Raw genomic sequence first — 26,280 nt, 5'->3', positions numbered from 1 at the left:
TAGAAATAATCAACATACTCATACTATTTCCCATATCTCATTAAAATATTCAAATGTCCCTGATATATGCGCAATTGTTTCTACTGGTTTTTCGGGGGTCTCTGGTGGCTGTCAATAGTTTTCCTCACTATGTTTGCTGCTTGAAACCAGTTCTTGTGCATGCTCAGACCATAACTTTCTTTTTTTATCTTCTTGTTTTAACTTAGGCATGCATACTAAGCTAAGTCATTTACACATCCAAAGACACGGGCATACTTTGAGTTCCTAACCTATTCTTTTCAGGCACATCCTCCAGGCCTAGGTTATGTTGCCCCCCTGCCCTGTCCTGGGATACAATTCTGTACAGTCTTATGGGTAGGGATGACTAATTAGTGAGTAAGGTATCACCAGAGATACAAAGTTTCTAAACTTCCTCCTATCTAACTAAACATAGTAAAGGTTTGGCCTATCTGTTCATGAAACACTTTGGATTTGGCTCTATTATTCTATCATGGAGAGAAACGTATGTCCTGATTCAGTATCACTAGCCTCTAGACATTGCAGCCATCTCGCACACACATACCAACACTCACCCTAGTATCTGTTTTTTGGGACTCACACCATTCCCATCTCAGGATGGTTGGTGGGGATAATCTTACTGAAATAAACATTCTGACATTCCATTCTGATATTCCATCCCCACTTATCAATTAGGATTGCTGACCGGCTTGTTTCTTGTTACTGCTGTGAGGGCCCAGAGAGGACAGTCCTGGATGACCCACTTAGAGGTTGATGTTCAAAGTACCCTTGGGCTGCATTAAGGTGACATAACACCAAACAATCTATTGAAAAACTTTATTGATGACAGAAACTATTCTGGCAGAAACTGATTAAATCTTGTATTTAACAGGAGCTATTTAAACCTTGTTATTTAAAAAACAAAACAAACCAAACTAATCAACCAAACAAACAAAAACAACAAGAAAAAACAAACAAACAAACACCTGAACAGCCCATAACATTGAGAGAAAAAGAGAGTTAAAAAGGCAGAAGTAGAGGAAAGGTCCAGATAACCAGCCCGGGTTCCAGCAACATCTCTGCTCCAGTCATTGTGTCTGTGATGATGGTGGGGGCACATGTAGCCCCTCTGAGTTGTGCTATTTATGAATTAGTCCCCACCTCCAGCTCTTGCTTTGTATGCTAATTATTCCAAGACTGTGTCCCAAGACCTTCTTGAGAGGGTGTTGGTGTGGTGGTAGGGCGTTGCTAATGCCTTTCTCCCCCAGCTACAGACCACTCATGCCAAGGTATCTCTGATGCTTATCCTAGAAAAGGAAATAGGCCCCAGGAAAGTGGTATCCCGCCGCCACAGGATCCTCTTTTCTGACAGTATCTTACCCTTTTGTTAGCCTTATAACACCTTGGCTCTGACAAGTTGACAAGTGTTTGAGGTTTGTTTTTTTTTTGTTTTTTTTTTTTGGCTTTTCAATCTCTTGCAACTGCCCTTGTCATTTGTTGATCAGGTATATCTCTCTATGGTTGTGTTTATGGCTTCCTCCTTTTCTCATCATTCATTTTGTTTTCATTGAAAAGGCCCTTGACCACATACTGTTAAAGGAACAGATGTTTTGTACTTCCATATAACTTTAGAGTATTTAAAGTTACTTGTCTTACTTGTTTTCAACCCTGTTATATGAAACATAAGATTATGTCAATGTAGGGCTAACAGACACAGTATTGTTACAGCAAGTATTGTTGGAAGTTGCAGTTCTTTCACATACAACTTCAGTCAGTTATCACAGAATCACAGAATCACAGAATTTTTCTAGGTTGGAAGAGACCTCAAGGTCATCGAGTCCAACCTCTGACCTAACGCTAACAGTCCCCACTAAACCATTTCCCTAAGCTCTACATCTAAACGTCTTTTAAAGACCTCCAGGGATGGTGACTCCACCACTTCCCTGGGCAGCCTGTTCCAGTGCCTCACAACCCTTTCAGTGAAGAACTTCTTCCTAACATCTAACCTAAAACTCCCCTGGCTCAACTTAAGCCCATTCCCCCTCGTCCTGTCACCAGGCATGTGGGAGAACAGGCCAACCCCCACCTCGCTACAGCCTCCCTTGAGGTACCTATAAAGAGCGATAAGGTCCCCCCTGAGCCTCCTCTTCTCCAGGCTGAACAAGCCCAGCTCCCTCAGCCGCTCCTTGTAGGACTTGTTCTCCAGGCCCCTCACCAGCTTTGTCGCCCTTCTCTGCACCCGCTCAAGCACCTCCATGTCCTTCTTGTAGCGAGGGGCCCAAAACTGAACACAGTACTCGAGGTGTGGCCTCACCAGAGCTGAGTACAGGGGGACGATCACCTCCCTAGCCCTGCTGGTCACACTGTTTCTTATACAAGCCAGGATGCCGTTGGCCTTCTTGGCCACCTGAGCACACTGCTGGCTCATATTCAGCCGACTATCCACCATCACTCCCAGGTCCTTCTCTGCCTGGCAGCTCTCCAACCATTCCTCTCCCAGCCTGTAGCTCTGCTTGGGGTTATTGCGCCCCAGGTGCAGGACCCGGCACTTGGCCTTGTTGAACTTATGAATAATTGGTTCTGTAAAGGTTTGGATGACTCTTTTTTAGTAATAGACAATATTCTAATATTATTTTGAAAAAAAAAAATATAACCAAAAACACACACACACACACACACACACAAACACCACACATACACACAAAGAAATCACAAAACCACATTATTTTGATTTAAACAAAAATATGTATTCCTCCACCAAGATCCTTGTATCAGAGCAGAATAGTTTTCTGATGTGTTGGGTTTAGTCATCAAAGCGCTCCCATGTATAGGAAGGATCCATTCACACACAAAAGCAACCCTGTAGTAGATTATTCCTTGAAAAACAATAAACTGGCAGACCATGAGCAGTCAGGTGATGACTGAGCCAGCAAACAAAACTGTCTTAGTGGTCTTACTCATCTATACTGCCAGAAGGAAGTGTGTTTTTCCCCATTACACTCTAACCTGCATCTCCTCAACCTACCGACTGACCTAACAGTATACAAAACAGCTTGTTCCTCAACCCTCTTTCACCTTGTTGTTATTTAAACATTTGATCTGAGGATCCAACACTGGATCAAGCACAGCAAAAAAAAAATGAACACAATTGCAGTGGAAAGTACTTTACCTAGTGTTGGTGCTGAATTGTTCAAGGTACAGGGGTTATATACAATTAAAACATACATATTCATTTGATTTCAAAGAAATAGCTAACATATTAGGGGTCCAGGAGGGGTCCAGGAAGGCTGGGCGCTCTTCAAGAGGGAAGTCTTAATGGCGCAGGAACGGTCTGTTCCCACGTGCCCAAAGACGAGCTGGCGGGGAAGAAGACCGGCCTGGCTCAACAGAGAATTGTGGCTTGATCTTAGGAGGAAAAAGAGGGTTTATAAGCTTTGGAAAAGTGGGCAGGCCACTAAGGAGGACTTTAAAGAAGTAGCGAGGCTGTGCAGGGACAAAATTAGGAAGGCCAAAGCTCATCTGGAGCTCAATCTGGCTACTGCCGTTAAAGATAACAAAAAACGTTTCTATAAATACATCAACACAAAAAGGAGGACTAAGGAGAATCTCCATCCTTTACTGGATGCGGGGGGAAACTTAGTTACAAGAGATGAGGAAAAGGCGGAGGTGCTCAATGCCTTCTTTGCCTCAGTCTTTAGCGGCAATACCGGATGTTCTCTGGATACCCAGTACCCTGAGCTGGTGGAAGGGGATGGGGAGCAGGATGTGGCCCTCATTATCCATGAAGAACTGGTTGGTGACCTACTACGGCACTTAGATGTGCACAAGTCGATGGGGCCAGATGGGATCCACCCAAGGGTACTGAGGGAACTGGCAGAGGAGCTGGCCAAGCCGCTGTCCATCATTTATCAACAGTCCTGGCTATCGGGGGAGGTCCCAATCGACTGGCGGCTAGCAAACGTGACGCCCATCTACAAGAAGGGCCAGAGGGCAGACCCAGGAAACTACAGGCCTGTCAGTTTGACCTCAGTGCCAGGAAAGCTCATGGAGCAGATCCTCCTGAGAGTCATCATGCAGCACTTGAAGGGGAAGCAGGCGATCAGGCCCAGTCAGCATGGCTTTATGAAAGGCAGGTCATGCCTGACGAACCTGATCTCCTTCTATGACAGAGTGACGCGCTGGGTGGATGAGGGAAAGGCTGTGGATGTGGTCTACCTTGACTTCAGCAAGGCTTTTGACACCGTCTCCCACAGCATTCTCCTCAAGAAACTGGCTGCTCTTGGCTTGGACTGGCGCACGCTTCGTTGGGTTAGAAACTGGCTGGATAGCCGGGCCCAAAGAGTCGTGGTGAATGGAGCCAAGTCCAGTTGGAGGCCAGTCACTAGTGGCGTCCCCCAGGGCTCGGTGCTGGGACCGGTCCTCTTTAATATCTTCATCGATGATCTGGACGAGGGCATCGAGTGCACCCTCAGTAAGTTCGCAGATGACACCAAGTTAGGTGCGTGTGTCGATCTGCTTGAGGGTAGGAAAGCTCTGCAGGAGGATCTGGATAGGCTGGACCGATGGGCTGAGGTCAACTGCATGAAGTTTAACAAGGCCAAGTGCCGGGTCCTGCACCTGGGGCGCAATAACCCCAAGCAGAGCTACAGGCTGGGAGAGGAATGGTTGGAAAGCTGCCAGGCAGAGAAGGACCTGGGAGTGATGGTGGACAGTCGGCTGAATATGAGCCAGCAGTGTGCTCAGGTGGCCAAGAAGGCCAACGGCATCCTGGCTTGTATTAGGAACAGCGTGACCAGCAGGGCTAGGGAGGTGATCGTCCCCCTGTACTCAGCTCTGGTGAGGCCGCACCTCGAGTACTGTGTTCAGTTTTGGGCCCCTCGCTACAAGAAGGACATGGAGGTGCTTGAGCGGGTGCAGAGAAGGGCGACGAAGCTGGTGAGGGGCCTGGAGAACAAGTCCTACGAGGAGCGGCTGAGGGAGCTGGGCTTGTTCAGCCTGGAGAAGAGGAGGCTCAGGGGCGACCTTATTGCTCTTTACAGATACCTTAAAGGAGGCTGTAGCGAGGTGGGGGTTGGCCTGTTCTCCCACATGCCTGGTGACAGGACGAGGGGGAATGGGCTTAAGTTGAGCCAGGGGAGTTTTAGGTTAGATGTTAGGAAGAACTTCTTTACAGAAAGGGTTGTGAGGCATTGGAACAGGCTGCCCAGGGAAGTGGTGGAGTCACCATCCCTGGAAGTCTTCAAAAGACGCTTAGATGTAGAGCTTAGGGATATGGTTTAGTGGAGGGCTGTTAGCGTTAGGTTGGAGGTTGGACTCGATGACCTTGAGGTCTCTTCCAACCTAGAAAATTCTGTGATTCTGTGATTCTGTGATTCTGTGATATCCACACTTTTTCCCAGAACTCATTAAAGTATGCAAATATCCCTGACATAAGGAAATAGGCCCCAGGAAATTGGTATCCCACCTCCACAGAATCTTTTTTTTTTTTTTTTTTTTTTTTTTTTTTTTTTTTTAATGCTGGTGGGTTTTCGGGTTCTTCCAATCTTCTTCCATAGTCAACTTAGGCATGCATACTAAGCTAAGTCATTTACACGTCCAAGGACATATGAGCTTGGACCACGAGGACCATGGTTTGGGCCAGAAAGACCATGAATTCCTCTACTAATCTTTTCAGACACATCCTCCAGGCCTGGTTCATCATTTACACATACAAAGTTTCTAAACAAAATTTCCAAAAATCCTGAAATTTCTCCATTTGCTTATGGTGGATCATAGTATAAAGCTACGGCTCAATGACTACTAATTTAAAATACATTTGCTTAAACTTTTCAGTTAAAACAGAATTCATTCCTCCTCCTTTGCCCCTTCCTTTCAGGCCTTTCCTTCACTACATCTCCATGACTCCCAGCTAAATCCTCAAGAGATCTTCATGTGGTGGATTCCCTGGGAGAGGTTTTAAAGAGTGGTACTTCATCGGTTTTGTTCTCCACCCTACTTGCTGTTGCTGGGTTATGAAAACATCATTCAGTGCACACAGGCAACATAATTGAGACAGACCATGAACACTGTTGTCACAAAAGCAGGAAATGTCAAGAAACACTTGTGATACAGGAAAGCAAGAAAATAAACTAGATGGTATTATGCAATAAAAGACACATTCTAAGCAATTTTTGGAAGCTTTTAAGATTCAATTCTATGTTCTTTAAAGAGTCTGTGTTCTGACACATTCATACCAGGGACGGCAGACACCGAGGAGATAAAATTGTATAGCACTTTCAGAAAAACTTAGATCTCTAAATACAGAAAAGGTAAGTTTTCCAGTTTGTCTGTTTTTTTTTTTCTTTTTTTCCTTTTTTTTTTTTTTTTTTTTTCCCTTCCCTTCCCTTCCCTTCCCTTCCCTTCCCTTCCCTTCCCTTCCCTTCCCTTCCCTTCCCTTCCCTTCCCTTCCCTTCCCTTCCCTTCCCTTCCCTTCCCTTCCCTTCCCTTCCCTTCCCTTCCCTTCCCTTCCCTTCCCTTCCCTTCCATCAGTCAGATATATATTTTGTAAAAGGAATTTGGTGGTTGTGGCAGGGACCTTACCAAGAGGGATATGCAGTAAAGCTGTATTGTTAACAGGTTGTATCTTCACAATCCTTTCAAAAAAACATACACCTTTATTTTTTAGCTTAGGAATTTCCTATCTGCCATTGTTCCAGAATTCAGTTTTCCTTGATCACTTATCTCTTGATCATTCTTTTCTGAACAGCTGATTACCTAAACATGATACAAGGACTAGTGCTGTTTGCTTCCAGTTCTGCTATTGCCTGGTTTGAGCCCAGATATTTATTTTCCCCTAGGTAACTGTACTGCCATAAAGGTGTGATTATGTAATATTTTATGCTATTTTCTGGAGAAATTTGCGCTATTGCTAAATGAAAGGAGGGATGGAAAGGAGCAAAGCTTTGTTTTAACAGGTAGAAATTGATATCCTGTTGTTTTTATTGATCCTTATTTTTTTTTTTATTTTATTTTATTTTATTTTATTTTATTTTATTTTATTTTATTTTCTTGGAGAGATATCAGAAGAAGAATATCTTTCACATAATGCAAACACAGGAAAAGTCACTAACTATCTCCACTTCTTCTCTAGACTTTACTTTGTGGGTTTGAGATTAATCATGGGATTTCTCCATTTCTGTTTCTGTTGTATGATTGATCAGCTTTTGCTTGCAGCAGAGTTTGTGATGTAAGTTTAAATTGTGACCAGAAAATTTCAAGTAGTTTTAAATTGTGACCAGATAATTTAAACCAACTTGTAAACTTAATATTAATCCTGTATATTTTTAGTCTGTATATACTTCTGATACTAATTCATTATTAATAATGAAAAAAGTGAAGAATAATGTCCTTTTCTTTCCAGGTGTATAGACTGTATATTGTATATTGCCAACCAAATGATTAACATGGAGAATGCAAGCAGTGTGAAGGAATTCATTCTTCTTGGACTTTCAGAAAATCAAGTAATTCAGAAAATATGCTTTGTTATGTTTTTGTTCTTCTATATGATTATCATGTCAGGAAATCTGCTCATTGTTGTCACTGTAATGAGCAGTCAACATCTGAAATCACCCATGTATTTCTTCCTTTCCTACCTATCCTTTGTAGATATCTGTTACTCTTCTGTCACAGCTCCCAAAATGATTGCTGACTTCCTCATTGAAAATAAAACCATCTCCTTCGTGGGTTGCATAATGCAGCTGTTCGGGGTACATTTCTTTGGCTGCACCGAGATCTTCATCCTCACAGTGATGGCCTATGATCGTTACACTGCCATCTGCAGACCTCTCCACTACACCACTCTCATGACCAGGCGTACTTGTGACCGGATGTTGATCTGCTCATGGGTGGGAGGTTTTGTGCATTCCATGGTGCAAACGCTCCTAACCTCTTTTCTCCCCTTTTGTGGCCCCAACAAAATTGACCACTTCTTCTGTGATGTCCACCCCCTACTACAACTGGCTTGTACTGACACCTATGCTGTGGGCATCCTTGTTGTTGCCAACAGCGGAATGATAGCTCTGAGCTGTTTCTTCATCCTGGTCGTGTCCTACATTGTCATCCTGGTTTCCTTGAGAAGACAAACATCCGAAGGGCGACACAAGGCCCTCTCTACTTGTGGGTCCCACATCACTGTAGTGATTCTGTTCTTCGGGCCATGCACATTCTCCTACATACGCCCTTCCAGCAATCTGTCAGAGGACAAGAGTGTGGCAGTGTTTTACACTGTCATCACACCCATGCTGAACCCACTCATCTATACATTGAGAAATGAGGAAGTGAAGAGTGCCATAAAAAAACTGTGGAGTAAAGAAGCAGGACATGAAAAGGGAGAGGTGTAGAACAACAGTAACTTTTCAAAAGTGTCAGAGATCAAGTATCACTCACGATAGTTCCTCTTCTGAAAATTTCCCAAGAACTCCCTCTGAAAGACAAGCTGTATTTTAGCTCCTATTGTAATTAGGAAGATCTGAAGGTGTATCTTCTGATTTGAAGAACAATATAAACTGTAACAAGAAAGGATCCCTTTTCTGTTCTCTTATACTGTCACAGACCCAGGCCTAGCATTCCTGAGAACTACCGAAACACTAGCAAATAAATAAATACTATCAAAAGTATCAAAAATGTCATCTAGACCATTACTTGGAATTCTCCCATATATAAACTTTCAGATAAACTTCATCTGCTCTGTAACCCTGGGAAGAGAAGACTACCCTAACCTGCTGCTGGTAGCAATCACATCAAAGTAGGCCCCTTTCTGCTAGCTGTAAATTCCTTTTCCTGAGAACAACATTCTGTTATTTTGAATCCATATATTAGCAATTAAAAACCTGATATTAGGTGCTAGTTATGTTATTTTCTGATGCAGGTAACAGGAGGAGAATCTTCTCCCTTTCAATTCAAAGGCATCAAGTCCTTCTTGCAGTATTTCAGGTGTCATTGACACTATCCTGTGGTGGTTTTACCTTGAGAGGGCAGCTGAAAAGCAAACCGCTTTCTCACTCCCTCTCCTCAGAAGAAGAGGGGAAGAAGAAATTATGCTGGAAAGAAAAAAAAAAGAAAAAAAAAAAAAAGGCTAGGCTCATAGGTTGAGGTAAGGATAATTTAATTAAAGGAAAAAGGAAGAGGAAAAAAGCAAGCAAAGGCCATGCTGATTTTTTTTTTTTTTTAAATATATTGTTAAAAAATATCGCTCTCTATTTCCCATCAATTAGCAATGTTTGCCCATGACCCATAAAGCAAGGCCACAATATACGTAGAGGTAATCTGGGAGGACACATGTCTGTAGTGGGTTTACGTGGCAAGGTTTTGGTAGCAAAGGGCTGCAGGGGTGGCTTCTGTGAGAAGAATCCAGAACCTGCCACATGTTAGATAAGGGCCGGTTTCAACAAGCTCCAAAGGGACCTGCCACTGCCCAGAGCTGAACCAGTAAGTGATGTTGATTGTGTCTCTGTGATAGCATATTCAAGAAAGGGAAAAACCTGCTGTGCAACAGCAGCCGGGAGAGTGAGGAGTGAGAAACAGCCCTGCAGGCACCAAGGTCAGTGAAGAAGGAGGGGCAGGAGGTGCTCTAGGCACTGCAGCTGAAGTTCCCCTGTAGCCTGTGGAAAGGACGATGGTGGAGCAGGCTGTCCCCCTGCAGCCCATAGCGTATCACAGTGGAGCAGGTTTCCACTCTGCAGCCTGTGGAGGAGCCCTTTCTGGAGCAGGTGACTCTGATCTGAAGGAGGCTGCGGCCTGTGGAGAACCCCTGCTAGAGCAGGTTCTGGACCAGACCTGTGGCCCATGGAGAGGAGTCCACGCAGGAGCAGGTGATCTGTCAGAAGCTGCTGCCCGTGGTGGACCCAGGCTGGAGCAGTGTGTTCCTGACGGATGGACCCTGTGGTACGGACCCATATTTGGAGTGGTTGTTTAAGACCTGCTGCCTGTGGGAAGGCCGTGCAGGATCAGTTCGGGAAGGACGGCATCCTGTGGGAGGGACCCCACGTTGGAGCAGGGGAAGAGAGGGACTGAGAAGGAGCAGCGGAGACCAGGTTCTATAGACTGACCACAAACCCCATTCCCCTGTTCCCTTGTGCCACTCAGGGGGAGGAGGTGGAAGAAGGTGGATGGGGGGGTTGAGTGTGTGTAGGTTTTTTTAATTAATTAATTAATTAATAAAATTTATTTATTTATTTATTTCTCACTTCTCTAGCTAGTTAGTAATAGGTAATAAATTTCCTTAATTTCCCTATGTTGAACCTGTTTTACCCGTCATGGAAATTATTAAGTGATCTTCCTGTCCTTACCTCAACCCTTGAGCCCTTTTCATTGTATTTTTTCCCCCTTTCCCTTTGAGAAAGGGGAGTGAGAAAGTAGTTGTGGTGGGGCTTGGTTGCCCAGCTGAGTAAAACCACTACAACATCTTCAGAGCCCCTCCTCCCCCCTCCCACCCACCTTACCCTTTCCCACTTTTTTTTTGCTGAGTGTGACCTCACATGGTATGGAATATCCCTTTGGTTGGTTGAAGTCACCTGCCCTCCCTATGTCCCCTCCTCACCTCTTGCCCATCCCCAGTCTGCTGGCTCTCGGGGGGTTTTGGAGGGAGTCCTGATGCTGTGCCAGCCTTGCTCAGCAACAAACAAAACACTGGCGTGATACCAATGCTGTTCTAGCTATAAGTGCAGAGCACAACACTATATGGGCTGCTGCAGGGAAAGTTAATTCCATCCCAGCCAGACCCTGTACAAACCCTTATTCCATAGCATTTGTGTCACACTCAGGTTCCATGTATTTCAGTATTCTCATCACCACTGTTCCCTGTCCTTTAACAGATATATATACAGGTACTTCTTTTCATTTGATAGGCCTCTCCCAAAATGTTCATAAGAACTGTTGATGATTTAGGTTTCATCTGTGAAAGTGGTCACTCAAGACAGGCAGAGTAGGATTTCTGGACACCAGCAGCAGCTTAGCTTCAGTCGCTGCACTTGCCCAGTTCCTCGTGAAGTTGACCTGTCATTGGTTCTGCAGTGTCTTCCTACAACACGTAATTTAGATTACAGATTATTATTATTATTTTTTTATTATTTTTTTTTTCCCAAGCTTAAATCTCCTTGAGTCACACACTTGATACTCCCATCCTTTTGCATCACCCACCACAAGTAGTCCATTTTTGGGGTGAAGACAATCCCACAAGTGGATTTGCCTCTTCCCTTGGGAGCAACCCACACTGACGTCCCCAGTCACTTCCCTACATGCACTATGTGCACTACTTTAGCTCCTCCCACAGCATGTAGGGGTTTTGTTTCAGCAGGACCAGGATGGTTGTCAGATCCCCTGGTGTTCACTAGCCCAGTGGCTTCTGGTAAATTAATGTTTCAGTGTTTCCATGTCTCAGCTCCTAATGCTTATGACATGATCTTTAACGGCCCATTGTATGTCTCAACCTTTCCAGAGGCTTGTGGGTGATAGGGGATGTGATACACCCACTCAGTGCTATGCCTCTTGGCCCAGGAGGTGACAAGATTGTTTTGGAAGTGACTCCCACTGTCTGATTCAATTCTCTCTTGTGTACCATGATGCCACAGAACTTTCCTTTCCAGGTCAAAGATAGTGTTTCAGACAGTGGCATGGTCTACTGGGTTTGTTTCCAGCCACCCAGTAGTTACGAAATGACAGAACCCCAAAATGGCCAAGGTTGGAAGGGACCACTGAAGATCATCCACCCCCCTGCCGTACAGCATCACCTAGAGGATGTTGCACAGAATGGCATCCAGGTGAGTTTTGTATATCCCCTGAGAGGGAGACTCCACAACCTCTCTGGGCAACCTGTTCCAGTGCTCTGTCATCCTCACAGTAAAGTGCCCTCTCATATTCAGCTGAAACTTCCTGTGCTTCAGTTTGTGCCCATTGCCTCTCATCCTGTTGCTGGTCACAACTGAAAAGAGCCTGGTTCCATTGTCTTGACACCCTCCTTTCACATATTTATATGCATCAATGAGATCTCCCCTCAGTCTTCTCTTTTCCAGGCTAAACAGGTCCAGTTCTCTCTGCCTGTCCTTGTACAACAGGTGCTCCAGTCCTCTAATCATCTTTGTAGTCCTCCTCTGGACTTGCTCCAGTAGTTGCTTCTACCATGGTGAGAGTTTACCAGGCATCACCATATCGAACTCCTAGCCACCGCCCCCTATTCCAGGGAGACATGGCTCTCTTGATCACAGCACAGGTTTCACATTTATGGGTGACCTGTGTGATGGCCTCAATGGTCAGGTCCACCCCTCAATCACAAGCCCATCTGTATGTGGCATCCCTCCCCAGATGTCCTGATATTTCATAGGCCCATCAAGCTACAAACAGCTCACCCTTATGTCCGCAGTCCAGGTCCACCTGAGGCAATTCAATTGTCAAAGCTCGGTCCACCTGTCTGTTATTCTGATGCTCTTATGAGGTTCAACAAGGCCAAATGCAAGGTCCTACATCTTGGCCAGAGCAATCCCAAGCACAAATACAGGATGGGTGGAAAATGGACTGAAGGCAGCCCTGATGAGAAGGACGTGTGGGTACTGGCTGACAGGAAGCTTGACATGAGCTGGCAATGCACACTTGTAGCACAAAAAGCCAACCATATCCTGGGCTGCATCAAAAGAAGCATGGCCAGAAGGTGGGTGGTAGGCAATTCTCTGCCTCTACTCTGTTCTCTTGAGATCCCATCTGAAGTGCTGTGTTCAGATCCACTCAGTCCAGTAAATCTAGTTGTCCCTTTCCTCTTACCTATTGTCCTATTACTCTTTGACAGGTATAGGCTAGGCCCCAGCACAGTGCAGCAAGCTGGAGTTCTCTGGCATTGCCAGGATCAGGACACACATCTTTCAAGCATTCTGTCAGTTTTTCAGGATTTCGCACTTGTTCAGGGGTAAAGTTCAAAATCATCAGAAGAGACAACCATGACAGGTACTTGCCCATATCCTCCCACACACCTTGCTGCCCACCACCACACTTTTTTTGGGGCAGATTCCAGCATGGCATTCTTAAGTGATTGTTTAATCTTAGGAAAAAAAAAAAAAAAAAAAGAAAAGAAAAAAAAGAGAGAAACGCATTCCTGAAACCTAGCAATAGGAGTATTTTGGTTACCCATAGATGCTAGAAAAACTCAAAAGGTGCTTTAATTACCCCAAAGGGAAAGAAGGATATACCATTCCTGATATCATTTACAAACTGACTTCCCCTTTTCCCCCTGCCTTTCCTCTTTCCCTTTTTCCACCTTTTATTGCTGAGTGTGTCATAATATAGTATGTATATCATGTATGGTATATGGTATATAGTATGTATAGTATGTACAGTATGTAGTATATATATCATGTGGAGTAGAGTAGAGTAGAGTACAGTACAGTACAGATATAGTAATATCTCTTTGGTCGGTTTAGGTCAGTTGCCCTGGCGATGTCCCCTCTTCACCTTTGCCCACCTCTAGCCTACTGGCTTCTGGGGGAGTCAGAGGGAGTCTTGCTGATGTGCCAACGTTGCTCCACAACAGACAAAACATTGGTGTGATAAGAGGGCTGTTCTAGCTCCAAGTGCAGAGCACAGCACTATATGGGCCGCTGCAGGGAGAGTTAACTCCATCTCAGCCAGACCCAGTAAGGAATCATATAGGAAAGGAACTCAAGAAGGACAGGGAAGGACAAGAGAACTGCTTGAGAGTCCAGCACAGAGCCACAAGGATGATTAAGGGAGTGGAGCATCTCCCTTATGAGGAAAGGCTGAGGGAGCTGGGTCTCTTTAGCTTGGAGAAGAGAAGACTGAGGGGTGACCTTATTAATGTTTATAAATATGTAATGGATGAGTGTCAGGAGGATAGAGCAAGGCTCTTCTCAGTAACACCTAACGATATGACAAGGAGCAATGGATGCAAGCTGGAATATAGGAAGCTTAAAATATGAGAAGAAACTTTTTGATGGTGAGGGTGACAGACCACTGGAACAGGCTGCCCAGCGTGGGTTGTGGAATCTCCTCTAGAGACATTCAAAACCTGCCTGGATGTGTTCTTCTGTGACTTGATCTAGGTGTTCCTGCTCTAGTAGGGGGGTTGGACTAGATGATCTTTCAAGGTCACTTCCAATCCCTAACATTCTGTGATTCTGAAAAAAAAAAAAAGGAAAAAGAAAATTATTCTCCTTAAAACTGATGCGAATAAAGTGCATATGTCTAATTGCAGGAAAGGTGGCTCCACGGGGAGCCCACAGAACATTTTAATGGTCCCGTTGTGCCTAGTCTACTGTGTCTTGGATTCAGAGACTCTGTGGCCAACCAGAAATTCAACAACCAAACAGAGCACAAGTATATGAATGTGCATGTAAGCTGCTAAAATACCTCCTTTTTGATAAGGAACAAGAGATTTTCTTCTCCTGCAGGTACACTTTCTCTTTGTATCTATACAGATACAGTATATTTTTCATTCTAGTTTGAGAGAATGTAAATCCCATAGTGTCAGGAGTCAATAAAGACTATGCATCTTGCATTCAAATCTGCATTAGCTGAATTTCCTTTTTCTTTTACAGGACAGTCCACTGACATGAGAAGAAACACCAGTACACCCAAGCATGCTACAGTGTTTGTGGCAAGGTAAGAACAGGCTTGGAAATAAGAGTTTTGTGATGAACACAAATGCCTAAACATATTTTATACTTTTTTATTATTATTATTATTTTTTTTTGTGGGTTGATTCCCCCATATCCATTCCTTACAGTATAGCAATATGAGTATTCTTGAAAAAAAAAATATATATATTTTAAATTTATTTATTTTTTCAAATTGTGGGAGCTGAGTTTACTAGCTTTCTCATTTTGATGAGTTTCTCTTTGACATGAGAACACACTCTTTAATTCAAGACAACAATTTGGGGGCAGGGGGTAAGACAGAGCAAGTCATTTTCATTTTAATTGCAATGGGAAAATTTAGGTTAATCTCACGGAGAATACTAACTATCATGTTTATGAGATCATGCTTATGTTTTTGAGAAGAAAGGCCGAGAGAGCAGAGGATGTTCAGCCTGAAAAAGAGAAGACTGTGGGGTGACCTTATTTCAGCTTTTCAATACTTCAATAGGGTTTATAAAAAGGTGGAGAGAACTTTTTGCTCAGGCAGACAATAAGAGGACAAAGGGAAATGGTTTTGAACAAGAAGAGGGGAGATTTATATTAGATGTTAGGTGGAATAGCTCCACTCAGAGGGTGATGAGACACTGGAACAGGTTACCAAAGAGGTTGTGGATGGAGGTGTTCAAGACCAGGTTGGATGGCAACTCTGGGCAACCTGATCTAGTGGGTGGCATCCCTGCCATGGCAAGGGGATGGGAACTGGATGATCTTTAAGATCTCTTCCAAGTCAAGCCGTTCTATGATAACATTCTATAAAGAAGCAAAATTAGTAGGGATCATGGGCAATCTATTGGAGAGTTTAAAGAACAAATCAGACAAATATTTTCATAAGTTACATCAACAGAGTTCATTCTTCCTTGGAAAAGTGAAATGGACAAGATCAGTTCTTCCAAGGTCTCTACTTAATTTTTTATTCCTGGGCTTATTTCTAGCCTTCAGAAAGCGAATGTGCTCAAGAAGTCAAATGATTATAATTCTCATGTTATTCTTGATTTTTTGAAAATAATAGCAGAGCAGAAGTTCTGCTCCCTTTCAAGCTGAAATGCCATTAATATTTATAGGTGAGCTATTCCAAACCCTTAGCTTTGGCTTTCTGCTTACCATAATTGACCTGAAATTTTGACATAATTATAAGGTGTATATGTCTGACCCCATTTCTTTTGATAGATTTTCCTAGTTTAGCATGTGTTTGACTTTTATATATTATATATCATGTTATAAAAGTTATTTATATATAACTTTGTACATTGTACAATTATCCATATGGGAAAAATGAGTATTTAAAGAGCATCCTGCAAATCATGTTTGAGTAAACATCTAAATTATGTGAGGTGAAACATATACTATGGGGTTAATGTTAGCTGTGCAGATTACTCATTTACACATTAAATTAAGCATTTGTGGAGGAAGAGGTAGTGAGATCTGCAGTAGTAAGTGTGATTTGTTAACCTGTGCTCATTCAGAGTACACTGAAATAATACAAGGCTTTGAAATGCAGGAAATGAAAATGAGATAATTTGAGTTCAGAACTTAAAAAATGTAAATAGGAAGACTGGCAAAGTTATATCTTTACCTTACATCAGCGCCTGACTCCAGCCAGTTTGATGTATTGATGGGCATTTACCTTTTTTTTTTTTTTTTTCAGCATAACTCTGTCTTTTCCTATCAATGATAGATGGCAGAAGGGAATCACACCGTGGTGACTAAGTTCATCTTATTGGGATTCACCGACAACCTGAAGTTACAGGTTCTTCTCTTCACAGTGTTTCTACTTATCTATCTGTTGACCGTCGTGGGAAATCTGGGGCTGATTGTGCTCATCCAAATCAACTCCAAGCTCCACACCCCCATGTACTTCTTCATCAGCAACCTTTCTTTCTTAGATGTCAGCTACTCCACCATCATTATACCCAGTACACTCATGACCCTTGTGGCTGAGACAAAAGTCATATCATACACAACATGCACAGCTCAGCTCTTCCTGTTCTGCATCGCAGTGACAGGCGAGTGCTACCTCCTGGCAGTGATGGCATATGACCGATTTATAGCCATCTGCAACCCCTTGCTCTACCCTGTCATTATGTCTAGGAGGTTCTGCATCCTCCTCGTGTGCATGTCCTACTTCATGAGTTGTGTGAATGCAACCATTCAGACTTTATTTATATTCCACCTGTCCTTCTGCAATTCCATCATCGATCATTTCTTCTGTGATGTGCCCCCCATCCTGAAGCTCTCCTGCTCTGATACTTACATCACTGACTTGGTACATTTCACCTGTGCTACCGTGCTTATCATCTCAACCATCCTTCTTATTCTCATCTCCTATATCTGCATTGGGATTACAATCTACAAGTTGAAATCTGCCAAAGGCAGATGCAAAGCCTTCTCCACGTGTGCTTCCCATCTGACTGTTGTTGCCATCTTCTATGGGACAGGCTCCTTCATGTACTTACGGCCCAGTTCAAAATACTCTATGGAGTATGACAAGATCATCTCTGTGTTTTATACCCTGGCAATACCCATGCTGAACCCTGTAATTTACAGCTTGAGGAACAAGGAGGTCAAAGAAGCCCTTCGAAGAACAGTAACAAGTCTATATTGCTCTCTGTGAGTACTACAGAGATTCAGGAGTCCAAGTGGGAGTGAGAGAACCTGAGAACTGTCAAAACAGAATAATTAAATATGCAATAGTTTGGTTCCTGTCTGACAAAGAGAAAGGAAACGGGAATAGTACCTTAGACATTTTTTTGCCATACCTGCATGATGTGAGAGAGTAGGCAGCCCCCCTTTGCCATTGCAGGGCTTCTTATTTACACCCTCCTAACCCCCCCTCCCTCCCCCTCCCTGAGGGATGTGTCACTGAGTAGTCTGAAGGAACTAACTTTTCAGATGGTGACAGTCACTATTTCAATAGCAATAGGCTCTGTAACATAGTAGTGCCTTACATCTGATCTCATGTTGTGACCTCTGCAACTATAGACAGTGTAAGACAAGTCTACTGGGTATATTCATAGGCATTTTTATTCTCTGCACCCCATCCCCCACCCCCATTTGGAAGACAAAGATAGTAGAATAGATTTCTCAGCAAACTTACTAAGGATGAATTCAACTCCTGCATCCTGATCATTGATAACAATGTTGAACAGGACAGGCCCTAGAACTGAGCCCTGAGGAACACTGTTAATGACTGCCCACCAGCCAGATGTAGCCCCCATTCACTATGACCCTTTGAGGTCATAGTGAATGGTCATCTACTGATGAGCCAGTTCATTATCCAGTGTAGACTGAACCTCTTCAACACACATTTGGACAATTTGTCCAGAAGGATCCTGTGAGGGATGGTATTTAAGGCCTTACTAAAACCCAGAAATATTATATCCATTGTCTTCCCTTCACTCCACTCACAAAGAAAGTGACCTTATCATACAAGGAGATCAAGTTATTAAGGCAGGACTTTCCTCTCATAAATCCACGTTGACTATGCCTGGTAATTGCTTTGTTCATTAACTGCCTTTCTGTATACCCCATTAGAATCTTCTCAATTTATCTGCTAGGTACTGAGGTTGGACTGACACGTCTGTAGTTTTCTAGGTCTTCTCTCATGCTCTTTTTGAAAATGGGTGTAACATTGACTATCTTCCAGTCAGAAGGAACCACCCCAACACTAGTCAACACTATTCAGCACCCTTAATGGGAAGAGAAGGTCTCTGGATCTCATCCCACCTCCAAAACATGTTCTGTTGATAATCCAACTCTGGATACAGACATTGTGGCTAAATCAGAGAGCCAGCCATTGATGCTCAGTTGTCCCTGTAGTCAAAAAGAAACATAGAATCACAGCATCATAGAATGGTTTGGGTTAGAAGGGACCATAAAGATCATCTAATTCCAACCCCCTGCAACAGGCAGAGACACATTCCACTAGACCAGGTTGCTCAAAGTCCCGTACAATCACAGAATCACAGAATTGTCTAGGTTGGAAGAGACCTCCAAGATCAACTAGTCCAAACCTCTGACCTAACACTAACAAGTCCTCCACTAAACCATATCACTAGCCTCTACATCTAAATGTCTTTTAAAGACCTCCAGGGATGGTGACTCCACCACTTCCCGGGGCAGCCCATTCCAATGCCTAACAACCCTTTCGGTAAAGAAGTTCTTCCTAATATCCAGCCTAAAACACCCCTGGCACAACTTTAGCCCATTACCCCTCGTCCTGTTGCCAGGCACATGGGAGAATAGACTGACCCCTACCTCACTACCTCCTTTAATGTACATATAAAGAGCAATAAGGTCACCCCTGACACTCCTTTTCTCCAGGCTGAACAAACCCAGCTCCCTCATCTGCTCCTCATAGGACTTGTTCTCCAGACCTCCCACCAACTTTGTCACCCTTCCCTGGACTCACTCCATGTCCTTCTTGTAGCAAGGGGTCCAAAACTGAACACAGTACTCGAGGTGCAGCCTCACCAGAACCGAGTACAGGGAGACAATCACTTCCCTAGACCTGCTGGCCACACTGCTTCTTATACAAGCCAGGATGCTGTTGGCCTTCTTGGCCACCTGAGCACACTGCTGGCTCATATTCAGACAACTGTGAAACAATACTCCCAGGTCCTTCTCTGCCAGGCAGCTTTCCAACTACTCATCTCCCAGTCTGTAGCTCTGCTTGGGGTTATTGCGCCCCAAGTGCAGGACCTGGCACTTGGCCTTATTGAACTTCATGCAGTTGACCTCAGCCCATCAGTCCAGCCTATCCAGATTGATCAATCTGCCCTTTGGTTGTATCTGTGCCCTATGGTGTGACTATTTAACACAAGTGCTAAGGGGAGGAAGACTGCGCAACCTGATTCCTTTTTATATTGGCAAAGATCTAAATCCTGGAAAATTAGAGACCAAAAGACAGTGGTCACGCAATCCTATAAACAGTGATCCCAAACAAGAACTCTTTGAGCTCTCCAGGGTCTGCAGCGGGCTGCACCCTTGATCTCCCCCTGAGCTGGGCTACTTGTCAGGGGATGTACATCTCACGGCTGACTGAGGAACAAGCTCATCTACCAACAAAGGAGTAGTGTGAGTAATTCACACTAGCAGGTATTTTGGAAGCACGTGACTTCCATTCCCCTTACCCCTGGTCTCAGGTGAACCTTGTCATTCATGAGTCTTTAAATAAATTGTTGTTTCTATTGTAGCAATTTTCTTTAGATCATTCTGTTAATTGACTAACAGATACTGATTAAGTGCTGTTAAAATCATATAATTTTGTTATCTGCTATAAAGATATAGAATAAATCCTTACTTGCTGCTGCATTAAAGTTGCATAAATTTAATTCTGCAATACTCATGTATGGTGGCAAATGCCCTTTGGGAATGGTTACAGCAATGGAAGTAGAGTAACTGTCAGTGCTAAGGCAAACCCATCTGGGCTGCCACATTGTGGCAAGATATTGCTGCCCAGGTAGAAAAGCTGGTTGTAGAAGTATGCCTTCTAAATGCTAATATACCCAAGAGTAGTGCCACTGAAGAACACCAAAACAACCAGCAGGTGAATCAGGCTGCTAAGATTGAAGAAGCTCAGGTGGATCTGGACTGGCAATTTAAGGGGAAGTTATTTATAGCTCAGTGGGTCCATGACACCTGAGAATATCAAGGAAGAGATGCAACATATAAATGGACTTGTGATCAAGAGGTGGACTTGATCTTGGACACTATTGTACAGGTGATCCATGAATGAAAAACATGTGCAAGAAGGACATGGAGGTGCTCAAGAGAGTCCAGAGAAGGGCAACGAATAGGTGAGGGGTCTGGAGGACAAGTCTTACGAGGAGCAGATGAGGGAGCTGGGTTTGTTCAGCCTGGAGAAAAGGAGGCTCAGGGGTGACCTTATCGCACTCTATAGGTACCTTAAAGGAGGCTGTAGCGAGGTGGGGGTTGGTCTATTCTCCCATATGCCTGGTGACAGGACGAGGGATAATGGGCTAAAGTTGTGCCAGGGGTGTTTTAGGCTGGATATTAGGAAGAACTTCTTTACCGAAAGGGTTGTTAGGCATTGGAATGGGCTGCCCTGGGAAGTGGTGGAGTCACCATCCCTGGAGGTCTTTAAAAGACATTTAGATGTAGAGCTTAGTGATATGGTTTAGTGGAGGACTTGTTAGTGTTAGGTCAGAGGTTTGGACTAGTCGATCTTGGAGGTCTCTTCCAACCTAAATTATTCTGTGTGATTCTTTTCTTTCCTTTCTGTTCCATTCTTTTTTTTTTTTTTCTTTTTTTTTTTTTTTCTTCTTTAATTAAACTTCCCGCATCTCAACCCATGCCTTCTTTCACACTTCTTTTCGATTTTCTCCCCCATTCCACTGAGGGGGTGGAGGAGTGAGTGAATGGCTACATGGCATTTAGCTGTCTGCTGGGATAAAACACAACAATTGGACAGTTACTCAGGGAGCCTGTGGCAGAAGTCCATGCTCTGGCTGAGGCTTGGGCTTTTCATGCCTTTTATCCTCCTAAACCAGGGCAACTGCAGGGTGTGAGGACACTCATTGGATGACTTGATGTGGAATCCTGTTAGTTTTATACTACCAAAGGAGAAAATATTCTGTAAATATTATGTTTTCACCAGACATAGTTGCCGTTGTTGGGAGAAGTAATGAAACTGCTCAGGAAATAAAGCTGTGGTGGCTTTACCTTGCTACTCATCTGAAATCCACCACAACTGCTCTCTCACTCCCCTTCCTTACAAGAAGAGGGGAAGAAGATAGTATGCTGGAAAGGAAAAAAAAAAAACAACAAAAAAAAACCAACAAAAACAACAACTCAGGAATTGAGATAAGGATAATTTCCTTAAAGGGAAAAGGAAGAGGGGAAAAGCAAACAAACAGAATCATAGAATCATAGAATATAGAATAGAATCATAGAATATCCTGAGTTGGAAGGGACCCTTAAGGATCATCAAGTCCAACTCTTGACACCGCACAGGTCTACCCAAAAGTTCAGACCATGTGCCTAAGTTCACAGTCCAATCTCTTCTTAAATTCAGACAGGCTCGGTGCAGTAACCACTTCCCTGGGGAGCAAAGAAAACAAGCAAAAGCCATGTGGAAGTACAAAGATAGAGGAAAGAAATGATTCTCAACTTCCCATCAATAAGCTGTACTTGACAACGTTCCTGAAGTCAGGCCTCAGTACATGTAGCCGTTGTTTGGAAGGACAGACATTTTCATAATGAGGACCCCTCCTCATCCCTCCTTCCCCTTTCCCATCTTTCATTGCAGAGTGTGACATCATATGGTCATTTGTTTGGTTGGTTTATGTCAGCTGCCCTGGGGATGTCCCCTGCTCACCTCTTGCCCACTTCCAGCCTGCTGGCTCTTGGGGGAGGTGGGGGTTGGAACAAGTCCTGATGCTGTGCCAGTATTGCTTGGCAATAGTCACAACACTGGTGTGACACCAATGCTGTTCTAGCTACAAGTGCAGAGCACAACACTATAAGGGCTGCTGCAGGGAAAGTTAACTCCATTCCATCCAGACCCAGTACAAAAGCTCAGCTCCATCAAGCTTTCTGTATTTTCATCTTTTTTTCTTGGGCTGGCCCTGATAAATAGCTTTCTTTTCAGCCTTCAGATGATGCACTGTCAGCCAGTCCCAGGTAGGTGTTCTTGCTACTTCAGGTTGTTGGACAGAGTTACATTTGTTTGTTGGCCCTGCATTTGATTAACTGAATTGATGTCTAGATTCCACACACATTTTTGTCCAATTCATCTTTGCCATATAGAAAGTTTGGGTGGTCAGTGCCTACAAACATTTTTAGGTGCCTGAATGAATGATACTCTTAAATATTAAATATTGTTGTTTTTATCTTCAAACTGAATCACCTAATTTTTCAATGGCTACAGTAAAGCAAATTAGTTACAGCCATCCATGTTTGTGTACACATTCACTTCAGTTGTATGCATCTGGAAAACACTGAAGATAAGGTTGTCAAATTTTCATCTCTGGAAGTTTGTGTCTGCTAGGAATCAGACTGCAAAGCCTAGGTAAGCTGGAGTTTTGTTTTGTTTTGAATAACAGCTAAAGTTCAAAGTTACCATAAACAAGTTCTTTTAGAGATAAAAATTCTTAGCTTAACTGAAATATTTCAACACATAGATTTCTTGAATCAATTCCAGGCTGTTTGTTTGGTCCATTAAACATACTTATATGCCTTCACGCAGACCCCCAGGACGTGCAATTTTGTATTGAGTTTACATGGCAAAAGTTAATTAGCAGGGACGCTGCAGTGGTGGCCTCTGTCAGAAGAGTCCAGAATTCCCCCATGATAGTTAAAAGCCAGCTCCAGACAGCTCCAAAAGGGGCCCACCACTGGCCAGAGCTGAGCCAATGAGTGACATTGGTTGCACCTCTGAGAGCATTTTAAGAAACATAAAAAACCCCACTGTGCAATAGCAGCTAGAGGAGAGAGAAGTGAGAACCCACCATGCAGACACTAAGAGCAGTGAAAAAGGAGGAGAAGGTGATTGGACACTGGAGCAGAAGTTCCCCTGTGGCCTGTGGAGAGGCCCATGGTAGAGCAGGTTATCTCCCTGCAGCCCATGGTGTGCCACAGCAAAGCAGAGTATTCTGGAGATAATTATTGGAGATAATTAGAGATAATAAGCTTCTACACCCTCCATTACTTTAATTGGTAAAAGACTTTACTAGCTCAGACCTTTTTGCTGCAAGGGAAGCTTTCCCATAAAAGAAGGGGAAAAAAATAGACAAAGAGAAAGAGAAGAAAAACAACCAACCAACCAAAAAAAAAAAAAAATAAAAATCACGGACTCCTTTAAAGGACAACCCTTCAGATAGTTCAGAAAAACTCTATCTGATACCTCTGCTTGTTGCAAGAGTTTAATGGCCAAATGCATACTTGGGAATCCTGAATAGGTAAGCAAGTCTTAATGTTTTCTTGTAGTAACAGATGACACAAGAAATCACAGATCCATTCTGGTGTAAGTTATTGATCTGAATGCTTCAAAAACAATTTATTCTTTGTTATGCCATGTACTTCATGTAAACTGACAGTTGTATGATATGGGAAAATAGCTGTAAATTAAGAGTAATAGCAAAATGTATTAAGTCTTTTCATCAGATTTTCCCTCTTAATTGAAAGTGCAAGAGTTTGAAACTGCTGAATGCTAGTACTCCTTGTCTCCAGTTCTTTTGTCATCCCTTAATCAAAGGACCATACTTATTCAGGTAGGTAATGAAAGAAAATAGCTAAAGAGTATGTTTCTGTTCTCAGTAAATAAGTACATCTCTTGTGTTGACATCTTTCTTTCTTAGCTTTCCACAAACTTGCTTGTATTAATGAGCTGTAAAATCTACAAGCAAGTAGATTGGGATGAGGTATGTTTGTGTGTTAATTATATGTTTGTTTCCGTTAAAAGCAGTAAGAACAAACCTTATTTTAAATCCTCTATTTTAAATCATCTACAGTTCTACTATAAACAATGGCATCTACTTAAAGGTTAATCAAGGGTCACCGAAATCTCTAGAAATAGGCATTTCTAGAGTGCAAATACATTATATATTTTAACATGTTACATCTGAAGACTCTGTTATACTCTAGGTTATGAATGCTCAATTAATGCCTATTATCCAGGTATCCATTGATGGAATATCTGAAAAGGAATCTAGAGCACAACAGTTAACAGAAACATGTAATGTCTACTTTAAGTTATTGAAATTAAAACATCCACTAGATAGATGTCTAGAGCTAAGATGAAGATATCAAAGTGGAAGAGAGAATTACTCTTCTCTTTCTAAGATGTGTTTCAGTTAGATGAACTGTGGGCTGAAGGAGCCAGTCTTGCCACTCACTGAAAATCTCATTTGACTTGCTTAAACATAAACTACTAAAATCTGTAATATTTTGAAAATGATCTGTTCAATTTATATTATTTTTCTTAAACATTTTTGTCTACATACTCTCTGAGCTTTTGTGGTGCTGTTTTCAGCAGTGTGAATGTTAGTCTTTTTTTTTTCTTTCTGTTTTCTTTTTTTTTTTTTTATTCTCTATACTACAAGAAAACAGATAACTTTAAGAAGGTCTTCTGGTGCTTTTTCGTTCATTTTTGGTTTGTTTTGCTTTTTCCAGTGTTGCTATTAAAAGCGAGATAACAAATCAAGGGAAACAATGATGGGTGGACCTCTCACTTCATTCTGGTCATAAATTTTGGTTCTACTTAGTGAAAAACAGTTTCCATGGGAAACAGTTTACTAAGTGACCTAATTCTTCACACAGTCTTCCTTTTGTGGAACTCTTAACATTTTTCTATTTCTTCTGCTTTGACATCTGCAGGGATAGCTGTGTGCACCCAATATGTTATGAAGAACCAAACCACTATCGATGAGTTCATTCTTCTGGGATTTTCCTATGGGATGCAGATCCAGACCTTACTTTATCTGGTCTTTCTTGTCACCTACATGGTGACAATCACTGAGAATGCAATCATTATCTTTGTGGTGAAAAGGAACCATCATCTACAGAAGCCCATGTATTATTTCTTGGGAAACTTGTCCTTCCTGGAGATTTGGTATGTCTCAGTAACATTGCCCAAGCTTTTGTTTGGGTTCTGGTCACAGAACAAGACCATCTCATTCTCCAGCTGCATGACCCAGTTATACTTCTTTATCTCCCTCATGTGCACTGAATGCGTCCTCCTGGCTGTAATGGCCTATGACCGCTACTTGGCTGTCTGTCATCCCCTGCGCTACCCAGCCATCATGACCCACAAGTTGTGCTTTCAGCTGTCAATTCTTTCATGGACAGGAGGCTTTTCTATTTCCTTGGTCAAGGTATCTTTTATTTCACGCCTCACATTCTGTGGCCCACAAGTCATAAACCACTTCTTTTGTGACATTTCTCCAGTCTTGAACCTTTCGTGCACTGACATGTCCCTTGCAGAAACAGTGGACTTTGCACTGGCTTTGGTGATCCTTCTGGTACCTCTCCTGATCATTATTTTCTCCTATTGCTGCATCTTGTCAACCATCTTGAGTATGCCTTCAACCCAGGGAAGGAGAAAAGCTTTTTCCACTTGCACATCCCATTTCACTGTTGTCATCATCTTCTTTTCAGCCACTCTCTTTATGTATGCCAGGCCCAGAAGGATCCATCCATTCAACCTCAACAAGATAGTGTCCATCTTTTATGCTGTATTCACTCCAGCGCTAAACCCTCTAATCTACTGTCTCAGGAACAAGGAAGTGAAAGAGGTTCTGAGAAAGATCATAGTCACAAGCTGCTCTGCACATCGCTAAGTGCCTAGGATGAGGATACTGATGAGCAAGGACACTACTGAGAAGCTTCCCTCTTGAAATGCATATGAGTAGGACCTCTACTACTTACTCCTTCATGGTTGCTTCAGTCATCAATGACTTGTTGCACTGAAGTCTGGTAAGGAAGAACTTGTATCATTTTTCTATGTGGAAATATCTCCTTCCTATTTGTGAGGATGCTTATATGACTAAACTCACCTGGCTGTAAATTATTCTGCTACAATAATAATGTAATAATTCCTACCACGTTCTCGGTAATAGAAAAAATTCTTTTAGAAAACCTAATAATAAGG

General features: G+C 42.9%; 2 protein-coding genes across 2 annotated transcripts; both read left to right on the top strand.

Moving 5' to 3' along the window:
- Positions 1-7,439: 7,439 nt before the first annotated feature.
- On the top strand, positions 7,440-17,283 carry LOC311422746 (uncharacterized protein; the record flags this gene model as incomplete). Its single annotated transcript, XM_084496098.1, has 4 exons — positions 7,440-8,340; positions 14,574-14,637; positions 15,036-15,081; positions 16,348-17,283. The coding sequence occupies 4 exons, from the start codon at positions 7,440-7,442 to the stop codon at positions 17,281-17,283; spliced, it is 1,947 nt and encodes a 648-aa protein (XP_084352224.1).
- Positions 17,284-20,340: 3,057 nt separating this feature from the next.
- LOC311423074 (olfactory receptor 6B1-like) lies at positions 20,341-26,237 on the top strand. Its single transcript, XM_084496666.1, has 2 exons — positions 20,341-20,391; positions 25,008-26,237. The coding sequence occupies exon 2, from the start codon at positions 25,034-25,036 to the stop codon at positions 25,967-25,969; it is 936 nt and encodes a 311-aa protein (XP_084352792.1). The 5' UTR covers positions 20,341-20,391; positions 25,008-25,033; the 3' UTR covers positions 25,970-26,237.
- Positions 26,238-26,280: the final 43 nt, after the last annotated feature.

This window comes from Aythya ferina (genome assembly GCF_964211825.1).
Source record: "Aythya ferina genome assembly, chromosome: 23".
NCBI classification, from domain to species: Eukaryota; Metazoa; Chordata; class Aves; order Anseriformes; family Anatidae; genus Aythya; species Aythya ferina.
The sequence above is the reverse complement of the archived record's forward strand: the minus strand, read 5'-3'. Positions and strand labels throughout refer to the sequence as shown.